Below are 12,255 nucleotides of genomic sequence, written 5' to 3'. Positions count from 1 at the left end.
ATTATTGAATGGTTCGTTTAGGCTGTGCCTTACCAAGAAAATATTCTCCCACTTTTTGTCAATGTGAAATCTTGAAATACGAGCTCTCACAGGTATTTATTTTTATAGGATTTTTGGTTGATCAATATCCATGCTATTTTTTTTTGTTTACAAAATTTTGCTTTCAGTTTTTGTATAGCGGGGGGGGGGGGACATAAGGACATATAACAGAGTACACAGAACGGCCCCTTGTACTGATAACAACATTTATATAACTGTGTAACCCTAACCCTAACCTTTTACTTTAATAAATAAATATTATTTTCGAACTTATTAATTTTATTTATCTAATTACTGGGATCTGTCTCCTTCCATATATAACACGGTTTTGCTTCCGGCTGAAGACACCCAAACAACGCCCTGTCCCCAATTAAAAATTAAAAGCGGATTTTACAATCAGGTAACCTACTCTGTTTCCCAATTTCTTTTATGACCCGGAAACGCCGGGCCCATCCTGCTAGTCTTTAATGAATACTACGAAATTGGTTCAGAATAAGCATTATATATATCTAACGTCCGTTTCAAATTATTCAACACATGTATATATAATCCTATACCCTTAGAATCAAGACAATCATGTATGCATCGCTCTACTTTTATAAGATTTTATTATAATTTACATACATAATTAAATTAAAAAAAAAAACGCCATTAGTAGAAAGAAGAGAAAGAAGAAAGCGAATAAGAAGAAATTAAAAAGTATGGTAATTATGTGTCTCATTTTGTGTTTTGTAGTAACTCGTATTGTAAATTTATATTGTTATGGGATTACAATTGGTTGGCGTTTCCCCTTGACAAAATAATCACTGGTTATAAAATAAGATATTTTCATAGGGAATTGAAAATCTTGTTTACATATATTTCTTTTTAATAAATACTTATGTATATTTCAGGAAAACTGGTTGAGCTTGTTTAAACGCAAATTGTGTCACCTAAATTCCATTCACTTCAAGTGAAGATGTCTCACATATGCATCATGTCATTGGTTTAATTACATAAGTAAATTATATATAATTACATCAAAAAAAAAAAACGACACCAATAAAATCAGACAAAGATTATACGAGGGGCGTACAATAAGTAATGCCCCTGACCCACTTCCAGTTATCTGATATAGCTGAAATTTTGCATGCGCAATGATTTATATCTCTACGTGTCATCTGGCAAATTACAGCTCTGAACAAATTGTGGTTTTTGTTTTACAGGTGTTTGAACTGATTCAGGTGTGAAATGGAGACTGTTGAATGTCGAGCAGTGATCCGGTTTGTGTATTTCAAATGACGCACACCACAGGAGACTTTTGATGAAATGAAAGAAACTTATGGAGATCATGCCCCATCATATGACCTTGTAAAACGCTGGCATCGTGAATTCAAACATGGCCAGAAGTCTCTGGAAACAGCTCCTAGACCTGGTTGCCCCCCCTTCTGCCATTGATGAGGCATCTGTCCATCAAGTTGACACGATTACGTAGATTTTCCCAAATCTTAGTACCCTGTATATCAAATTTCGAGTCAGTGGACTAAAAATTGACAGAGTTATTGCGTAGGGAAATGTACACAGACACACAAACAGACAGACAGACAGACAGACAGAAAGACAGACACACAGGCACACAGACAGGTTCACTTTTATAGATATACTAGCATGGGTGCCCGGCGTTGCCCGGGTGTTTTTTTATTTTTTTAATAACATTTTTTTTTTTTTTTTTTTTTTTTACACAGTGATCACCACTTATCAAGGCCCGGAAGCCACTCAGGGATAAGGGTTATTGTAAGTACATCACGTTAGTGAGGAGATTTTATGACGTGTTTAATTAGGGGGGCGGTTCATTAGGAATTTGTTAACATTAGACTTGTAGACATCCAAGTTGTAGTCCGGAGGGAAGCAGGCAGACGGAACAGAGTTCCACAGGCGTGCAGTTCTAAGAAAGAAGCTTTGCTCATGAAATCCGCGTTTTGATTTAGGCACAGATATAGAGTGGGGGAAATTTTTCACAGTGGATTCAGCTAGACGGGTGTTTTTTGTGAAAGATTGGCGAGGGGGGAACAGGGATTGGAGTTCAGACGAGCACCTGCCATGAAAATAACGATAAAACAAGGATAGGCTCGCAACGTCTCTTCTGTGGGAGAGGGGTTGCAGGGTAGAGAAAAGGGCATCCCCCACTAAACCACGAAGTCTATTTTGTACTCTGTCAAGGCATGATAGGCTGTTTTTGGCAGCTCCTGCCCAGATATGGCAACAGTATTCCATCCTTGGCCGTACTTGGCTTTTATATAGATAGAGAATTGCATCAGTAGTGAGATATCTTCTGGAGCGGTAGAAGGATCCCACCATCTTTCCTGCGACCTTGGCAACAGACTTGATGTACGTGTTCCATTTCAGATCAGGAGTAAAGGTCAAACCCAGAAGCTTGTCAAAACACGGGGCCTCACCCAGACGAGAGCCATCCATCACAATTGATGCCAGCTGGGGATCAGAGCGTTGATGATGTAAGGATAGGAGTTTGGTTTTGGATGCATTAAAGGTAACTAGCCACATCTTCCCCCACTGAACCACGCGCTCGAGATCAGAGGAGAGAGAATCCGAGAGAACTTCGTCATTTACAGCCTTTGATGTGTTGCCGCAGATGGTCGTGTCATCAGCATAGATGTCAACGAATAATTTAAGTATGTGTTTAGGGAGGTCATTGATGTAGATCAGGAAGAGAGTTGGGCCCAGGATTGACCCCTGAGGGACTCCAGCATTTATATTGCAGGCCTCGGATTTTTGTCCATCTACCACTACTCTTATGAGCCTATCAGAGAGAAATGATTTAATGATTGAGAAAACATTTCCAGTTATACCATAGCTGGAAATCTTGTGAAGTAGACCCTTATGCCATACTTTGTCAAAGGCCTTTGATATGTCAAGAGCAATTGCCCTAGAAAGGAAGCCTTTGTCAAGAGATTCACTAATCCTGTGGGATATAACCGTCAGCACATCTGCGGTAGATCTTGCAGAGCGGAAACCATATTGTGTGTCACTAAGAAGGTTATTCCTGCTGAGGTGGTTGACTATTTCTCTATTTAATATTGATTCCAGTAACTTGCTCATAACACAGAGAAGACTTATTGGTCTGTATTGAGGCATTGCCACTTTGGTGTAGAGGGTTACTATCAGAGGCAGCAACTACTGGGACACTATGTTTGGATTTGGGCAGCAAGATGTCGGTTCACGTTACACTTGAACTTCTGCATGTCAGTACAGTTAGGGAAGCAGGGACCTGGAATGGAATTCCAGAGTCTAGCGGTTCTGTGGAAGAAACTACTGGAGTAGAAAGATCTTTTACATCTAGGGATCTCTACTGTGTGGGGGTGGGATTTAGCTGCCTGTCGGGTTTGTCGAGGGTGTCTACGTCTTGGGGGCACAACTGTCTGCAGTTCGTCAGAGCATTCACCATTAAAATACTTGTAGAACAGACAGAGGGATACAACGTTTCGTCGATGGGGCAAAGGCTGAAGCTTAGATGCCAGTTTAGGGCCTATCAGATTGGCGACTCTCTTTTGAACCTTGTCTAGAAGCGAGAGACTAGCAGCAGATGCACGAGCCCAAATGTGACAACAATACTCCATACATGGGCGAATGGTGGCTTTATAGAGGTACAGGATACTTTCAGGTGTCAGTAGTTTTCTAGCACGGTAAAGAGAGCCTACCTTTTCGCAGCGGCCCTGGCAATGTTTTCAATATAACTGTTCCAATTCATGTTTCCTGTGAACGTTAGGCCAAGCAGTTTGAAAGATGTACTTTCAGACAGGGAGTCACTGGTCATTGCTATTGGTGGCAGAGAAGGTTTCTTGTAATTATTGAAGGAAACCAGTTTAGTCTTGGCAGCATTGAATGTGACCATCCATTTATGTCCCCATTCCACTACAGATTGGATGTCATCCTCTAGTGTTTTTGCCATTTCTTTAGATATGTGTTCATTTGTTTTCCTGTCATGCCTGTTATAGAGTGTGGTGTCATCAGCATATATACCCATCTCAGAGGCAGTTTTGTCGGGGAGGTCATTAATAAATATGAGGAACAATAGAGGTACAAAGATAGACTCCTGAGGCACTCCCGCATTTATATCACACTGTTTAGATGTACGACCGTCGAGGACAACCTGGCTTTTTCTTTTCTCTAAGAAGGATTTAATTATGTTAAGTATTCTACCAGTGATACCGTATGATTCAATTTTCCTGAGGAGACCATTGGGCCACATCCTGTCAAAAGCCTTAGATATATCTAGAGCTACCACTCTGCCCTCCCCTGTTTTGTCCAGTGAATGGTATATACGTTCAGAGATTACAGTGAGGATGTCAGCTGTGGAACGGGCTTGTCTAAATCAGTCAGAAGTTTAGCATCTGTAAGGTGCCGGACTAGAGCATGGTTAATTATGGTCTCAAATATTTTGGCGAAAAGTGGGAGGAGGCTAATGGGGCGATAATTTGATGGGTCAGTTCTTTCGCCAGAATTCGTGAATACTGGTACCACAGAAGTGTTTGAATTCTTGAATACTGGTACCACAGAAGTGTTTGGAGGTGTATGCTGAGCAAAAAAAAAGAAGGTCATTTTTTTAAAATTTTACCCCTATTATGACCCCTTAAAATTTATTCTTTTAGGCTGACATCAAGTTATTAAGTTAGATCCATGTTCAAGGAACCTATATCTAAAATTTCAAGTGTTTAGACCCCAAATTGTCGGAGGAGTTTGGTAGAGTTCTTAAAAATCAAATCGTTGAACTTTGACCCTTTAACAGCGGAATTTTTGGCCGAAACTCGATCACATAGATATTCCCAAATCTCAGTACCCTGTATATCAAATTTCGAGTCTTTAGACTTAAAATTGTCAGAGTTATTGCGCAGGGAAATGTACACAGACACACAAACGCACACATACACAGACACACACACACACACATACACAGACACTTTCACTTTTATAGATATACTAGCATTTCAGCCCGGCGTTTTCCGGGTGTTTAGATTTGTATGTTGAGCAAAAAAAAAAGTGGTAGTAGGAAGGCAGGCTCGAACCCGTACCGCAAAGGAGGAAAAGAACGTGATAAAACATAACGTTTATGCTGTTACAACCACTGCTAAACCGGAAGCGAAATTTTTTAAAATTAAGGCTAGACAATCTAAAGGAGAGGATAACTTAAAAAAATATCGGCGAAAAAAGTGAACCCCTCCCTGTAGAAAAGTGCCTGGTTGAAGGGGAAGCTATTAATGTTTTTAACCAAGTTTTCGATATTTGTCGTATGAAAGGTCGAACTTTAAAACGATACTAATCTTGGTAAAATCTGTCGCCTCTATAGAAAGTTTAAGGCAGACATGCAAACAGACATACATACATACATTTATATATTGATAACTAAATATTTTCAACCCAAACTGATGAAAAAGCTTGCCCTATCTCTGAATACCCTTTATGTAAAATTTCAAATATTTAGACCAGAAATTGTCTGAGTAATTTGGAAGAGACTGCAGAGATCAACTTTTTTAACTTAACCCCTATTATGACCCCTTAAAATTTATTGTTTGGGCTCAAATCAAGTTATTAAGTTAGATCCATGTCCAAGGAACCTATATCTTAAATTTAAAGTGCGTAGACCCAAAATTGTCGGAGGAGTTTGGTAGAGTTCTCAAAGGTCAAATCATTGAACTTTGACCCCTTAACAGCCAAATTTCTGGCCAAAAACCGATCACATCGATTTTCCAAAATCTCAGTACCCTGTATATCAAATTTCGAGTCTGTAGACTAAAAATTGACAGAGTCATTGCGTAGGGAAATGTACACAGACACACACATACAGACACGTCCACTTTTATAGATATATAAATAGATAGATTAAACAAAAAATATTTACGTATACATAAATATATATGGAAGCAATTTTATGTTAACTGTAAGCTTGAAAATATTATGCAAGTTTAAATCAAGTAGAATATCTACATGAATAAAATTACACGTAATCTATATATATATAAATGTGAACGTGTCTGTGTATCTGTCTGTCTGTGTATCTGTATGTCTGACTCTACACAATAACTCTGTCAATTTTTATTCCACAGACTCGAAATTTGATATACAGGGTATTGAGATTTTGGGAAATTGTTGTGATCGGTTTTTGGCCAGAAATTTGGCGATTAAGGGGTCAAAGTTCCACGATTTGATTTTTGAGAACTGTACCAAAGTCCTCCGATAATTTTGGGTCTAAACACTTGAAATTTTAGAGATGGATCACTTGGACATGGATGTAACTTGATAACTTGATTTGAGCCCAAAACAATAAATGGTAACGGGTCATAATAGGGGCCAAATTAAAAAAAATTCACCGCTTTTTTTTTTGCTCAACATACACCTCCAAATACCCGGGCAACGCCGGGCACCCATGATAGTAGTTAACTAAAGATGATCATCCCATAAGAAAACCGAAAAAACTAATAGGGAATTAATTTAAATGAATGTTTAAAAGAATATGCAAATTAGCTAGATCTTTTGCAGATGAATGCAATTCATCGACCCATATATAAGAAAATTGTATGTTCTTTTTAAATAAATAGAAAAGAGGGTTTTTAATATGAATATCAATGCACACAAAAGAAAAACGAATTTATAGGAGTATAGGTATAGATAGATAGATAGATAGATTTGTTTAACAAAAATATATACGTATACATAAATATATATGGAAACAATTTTGTGTTTAATATAAACTTCTTTCGCAAATATTATGCAAGTATAAATCATGTAGAATATCTGCATGAATATAATTACAGGTAATAAATAGTCAACTAAAGATGATTATCCCATTAAAAAACCGAAGCAACTAATAGGGAATTAATTAAAATGAATGTTTAAAAGAATATGCAAATTAGCTAGATCGTTTGCTAGTGAACGCAATTCCACAACCAAGATATAAGAAAATTCTATTTTCTTTTTAAATAAATAGAAAAAAGCGGTTTTAATATGAATATCGATACACACAAAACAAAACTGAATTTATAGGAGTATAGATAGATAGATGATACATGGAAATTTGTCAATAAAACAAATTGATTGTGGCTATTTCTTCTGAGTTAAAGGCAAAATAGATTCACTGATTGGTATAATAATTAAATGATAGATTTTGTGCTACAAAACAGATACTGTCAAGAATTGTAAATGTCAACTGAATTGAAAGAATAAATTGTAAGATAGTCAACATCATGAACTTTGGAATATAGACGTTTGTCATTCATTCATTATATTGCTCTGTGATTACATTGATCTTTTTTTTTGCTCAGCATACACCTCCAAACACTCGGGCAACGCCGGGCACCAACGCTTGTATATCTGTAAAAGTGAAAGTGTCTGTGTTTGTGTGTGTGTGTGTGTGTGTGTGTACATTTCCCTACACAATATTTCTGTCAATTTTCAGTCTACAGACTCGAAATTTGATATATAGGGTATGGAGATTTGGGAAAATATTTGTAATCGGTTTTCGGCCAGAAATTTGGCTGTTAAGGTATAAAAGTTCAATGATTTGACCTTTGAGAACTCTACCAAAGTCCTCCGCCAATTTAGGGTATAAACAATTGAAATTTTAGATATAGGTTCCTTAGACATGGATCTAATGGCTCAATTTGGTGCAATGGAAAAATCTAATAAAAAGAGAAAATGCATGTTTCTTATATTGTTAGCAATCCACCCCAAAAAGTGTAAAAAAAGGCGAAAATTTTTTATTCATCCAGCCTTGACAGACGTGTTTTTAAATATTCTCTCCAGTACTTTTCTTTTAATGATTTGGAATTCATTCCATTTGCGCTTTTTCCAACGAACTCTGCCTTTTGGATTACTTTGGACCATTTGGAATTTACCGATTGGATTGAAATTTTAAATTCTACCGTTTTGGATTTTACCATTTTTGGATTTTTACCCTTCACCGGACTGTCCATTTATGTGAAATCTTTTTATTTTTATTTTTCTTTTTCTTTTGCCTCCTGTTCCCCTTACCTCACCCTTTTTTTAACCAAGTAAGATCTGTGACTTACTTGTAGTTTCATTAAATACTTTTATATGCAAAATCCGATCCTGCATTTTGCTAATTCCTGCCCTCTGATGAGAAGGAGAGTATTTCTTCGAAACTCCGCGGATTAATGACTATCCACTTATCTTGTGTTTCCTTTTTTAAAATTAAATATATTTTTAACTCTTTTTCAAGATGTCTTTTAACATGTTTTATCAATCATTTGTTCATGTATATATATATATATATATATATATATATATATATATATATATATATATATATATATATATATACCAATTCAACTGATGATTAAAAAATAAAAAAAATGAAAAAAGGGTAGCTAACCATGATTCTTTCCTCGCTCAACTGAACTAAATTTAGGAAAATTGCGATTAAAAAGATTTTCACGAATATGGCGGGGGGGGGGGGAAGAGAAAATTCATAATAAAAATAAACCGGGAAAAACCACATAGAAATTAAATTAAGTCCTAAAAGATTTTTTGTTTGCTCACAATGAGAAGGTTTCAAGGATTTAATATAAATGGTTTCTAGGATTTTTAAATGAAAGGGCGAGTGCGACCAGTTCAGGATCGTGAACATGTCAGTACTAAAATTCGTGTCACACGCACGATCATTTATGAGGTGCTAGCAGATCGCAGAACCATATGTATTACTCAGAACACCCGAAGGTGAAGAATTTGCTTAACGAATCTTTGATAGGACATGTTGTTTTTAGCAAAAATCCAATCTTTGCGATGTCCGTTCAACATGGTGCGAGCTGCAGCTATATTTGAATAAATAAATAATAGAATTATGGATAGGGAGGGAGAAAATCTTTGTGAATGGACGACAACATAGGTATAGTTGAAAAAACAACACGTGGGTTCGAGGCAAAATAACACCGGTGTACATACAAAGAGATTTACTTAGCAAATCGGTCACTGATATCAGTTAGCCAAGGTAGACGAAGGTAAATAGGACATCTATTGACTACACTTTATTAAGGTTTGTATAAATTGGAAACTTTCTTATTAATAGTAGATTCAACACTATCAAAGGGATAGCTTTTTACGTCACTTAATAACCTTCATCCAGCCATAGGTTTACGGTAGACAAAGAAACTAATTCTCCTATTTCGTGAGTCCAAATTAGTGTACCTATTCTCTCAAAGGTAACAGCAAAACACCTGAACAAATTCCTGGGTGAGATTTTGTGTAATAGACAGGTTGATGTGAAATGTGTACGCAGTAGCTATGTAAAGGGACGGATGTGTGTGCGGTGTATCCAGTCAGCCTGCACGTTTTTCTCTCTTGCGCGAGCCTTTTCTAGTCTCACACAAAAACACACGTTCACATTTCAAGCCATATTACTTGTCATATACATACGCGCACACAAACATACACGCGCACGTCCACATACGTACATATATTCACGTTCGCGTATATACACTCACATTCATGTGTATACACACACACGCTAACATACACACATGTACTCACATACGTACACACATAGACAACGTCACTTCCCCTTTCAAAAGAAATCCACACATGCACAAAAGACCACCGGAAACACCTATAAAAGCAAGGGACAAGCTGTTTCCAGCCCTTTTCCAGCTCGCCTTCCAGGGTGAGTGGTCTACGGACCAGCTGCCGCCGTTTTGGCAGACGTGCCTCACGCCACTTGCTACTAGATGGGGCAAAAAACCAACAGACCGTACGTACATCTTATACGCTTTCTCTCACCATGAACTGGATTGACTTTCTCACTCTTTTTCCCCCTTTTGCTTTGGTCCATCAACCAGACAACTCTTCCACAATTTGTGCCAGAGAACACCTCCGCGTAGCTGACTGCTAACATATCTTTGTCTACACGCTGGACTATCATTCCCATCTCCACTACATTACTCACTTCTCTTCTCACGCGCGAACAAACGATAGTGACCCGAACGTGAGATGAGCACACATTTCCTTTTTCTTTCTATATTACCAGTCCCCAAACAAACGATGGTTGCACCAGCGCGGAAATGAACACATGTTGTTTCTAAAACATTCATTCTTTCAACAGTAAATAAACGACACGTTTATCTTATCCAGCAATTGAGTCTTTGTTTCCTTCATTCCATTCGTTTCATTATTTTCTGTTGTAACAGGATTAGGATTTATATATCCTAGTCCTCCACACTCTCAGTTAAATCACTGTTTGATATGTTTTAAATATTCTAAGGTACATACCATAAGAGAGAAATCGCTGACTGAGTATGTAGCCGATCATTAAATTTGGCTTGGTTCATTTTAAGATCAGAGTTTGTTATCAGTCAGAGCGATGTCCAAGTAAGGAGTTGGTCCCCGTGCTGTTTTCCCTGGGGTTGTGGTTTGTGCCCTTGAAGAATTTAGGCAAACATATGTTGTGTTGTCGCACAGTAATTATATAATGTAGTGAAGGCCCGTGAACAATATTTATGATAGCAGTCGAAGCAGAAACAATAGAATCGGAGACAACAAATACCTGAAATCTTAAACCCAAATGAAATAGAAAAACCTGATACTATAAATAAAGACTCGGGTAGTATTCCTTGTAATAAAATACCCTGAATTCAGTTGTGTGTACTATGCAATAAAAAAACAAAAACAAAAGTTGAAGTTGGTAATTATCATTTTGTTTATAATTTGTAAGCCATAAAAAAATTATTTCTAGCAGTAAACCAATGATTATAGCAACCACCTGTTAATGTTTGTATACAACCAATTATTAACACGCAAAACACTAATTGCTTACTAGTTATTGGTTTTATGAGAGACTAAAACAGTTTGTGAAGAAAATATACAAACATGGCTTCTGAATCGAGGCAGGTTATCAAGATTATCACACCGAGGAAATGGATTAAACTTCGAGGTATCTTTGCTGTATTTGGCGGTATTTTAATCCACCTGGTTCTGGGATCGGTCGACACTTATGGTAAGCAGAACATATATATATATATTTCTCTGCATGTCTTGTGTGCTTCGTTTTGTTCTTTTGTTTTTCTGTTTTCTTTATTGTTTTCTAAAGCTCTAAAAATTTTCTAATAGTATGAAAATGGTAAAATTCCTTCGGGTTACTATAAATTACCAATTTATTTATCAAATAAAACATATTTTATTAAAAATTAGGGGGAGGGGGCGCACAGTCTTGGTCAGTGGAAAATACGCTTACATATATATATATATAGTTTTTTTTTACACAGTGATCACCACTTATCAAGGCCCGGAAGCCACTCAGGGATAAGGGTTATTGCAAGTACAGTACGTTAGTGTGGAGGTTTGATGAAGTGTTTAATTAAGGGGGCGGTTCATTAGGAATTTGTTAACATTGGACTTGAAGATATCCAAGTTGTAGTCCGGAGGGAAGCAGGCAGACGGAACAGAGTTCCACAGGCGTGCAGTTCTAAGAAAGAAGCTTTGTTCATGGAATCCGCGTCTTAATTTAGGCACAGATATAGAGTGGGGGAAATTTTTCACAGTTGATTCAGCTAGACGGGTGTTTTTCATGAAAGATTAGCGAGGGGGGCCCAGAGATTAGAGTTCAGACAAGCACCTGCCATAAAAATAACGATAAAACAAGGATAGGCTCGCAACGTCTCTTCTGTGGGAGAGAGGTTGCAGGGTAGAGAAAAGGGCATCCCCACTAAGCCACGAAGTCTATTTTGTACTCTATCAAGGCATGATAGGCTGTTTTTAGCCGCTCCTGCCCAGATATGGCAACAATATCCCATCCTTGGACGTACTTGGCTTTTATATAGATAGAGAATTGCATCAGTAGTGAGATATCTTCTGGAGCGGTAGAAGGATCCCACCATCTTTCTAGCGACCTTGGCAACAGACTTAATGTACGTGTTCCATTTAAGATCAGGAGTAAAGGTCAAACTTAGAGGCTTGTCAAAACACGGGGCCTCACCCAGACGAGAGCCATCCATCACAATTGATGCCAGCTGGGGATCAGAGCGTTGATGATGTAAGGATAGGAGTTTGGTTTTGGATGCATTAAAGGTAACCAGCCACATCTTCCCCCACTGAACCAAGCGCTCGAGATCAGAGGAGAGAGAATCAGAGAGAACTTTGTCATTTACAGCCTTTGACGTGTTGTCGTAGATGGTCGTGTCATCAGCATAGATGTCAACGAATAATTTAAGTATGTGT

General features: G+C 37.6%; 1 protein-coding gene across 12 annotated transcripts in view; it reads left to right on the top strand.

The window, feature by feature from the left end:
• Positions 1 to 10,827: 10,827 nt before the first annotated feature.
• The window catches only part of LOC145288114 (apicoplast pyruvate carrier 1-like), a 243,266-nt gene continuing 241,838 nt past the window's right edge, over positions 10,828 to 12,255 (top strand). For 2 of the 12 annotated variants that reach the window (XM_080136176.1, XM_080136179.1), the window contains exon 1: positions 10,829 to 11,035. In XM_080136176.1, coding sequence (XP_079992302.1) covers positions 10,909 to 11,035 — 127 coding nt within the window. In that variant the 5' untranslated portion in view covers positions 10,829 to 10,908. Of the gene's footprint in view, positions 11,036 to 12,255 lie in introns of all 12 variants that reach the window. The other 10 variants (XM_080136181.1, XM_080136172.1, XM_080136174.1 and 7 more) reach the window with 7 other exon arrangements.

The sequence above is a fragment of the Euprymna scolopes genome, chromosome 11 (assembly GCF_053919585.1).
Source record: "Euprymna scolopes isolate OS-2025 chromosome 11, ASM5391958v1, whole genome shotgun sequence".
Taxonomy (NCBI): domain Eukaryota; kingdom Metazoa; phylum Mollusca; class Cephalopoda; order Sepiida; family Sepiolidae; genus Euprymna; species Euprymna scolopes.
Note: the sequence above shows the minus strand (reverse complement) of the source record. Positions and strands in the feature narration are given on the sequence as shown.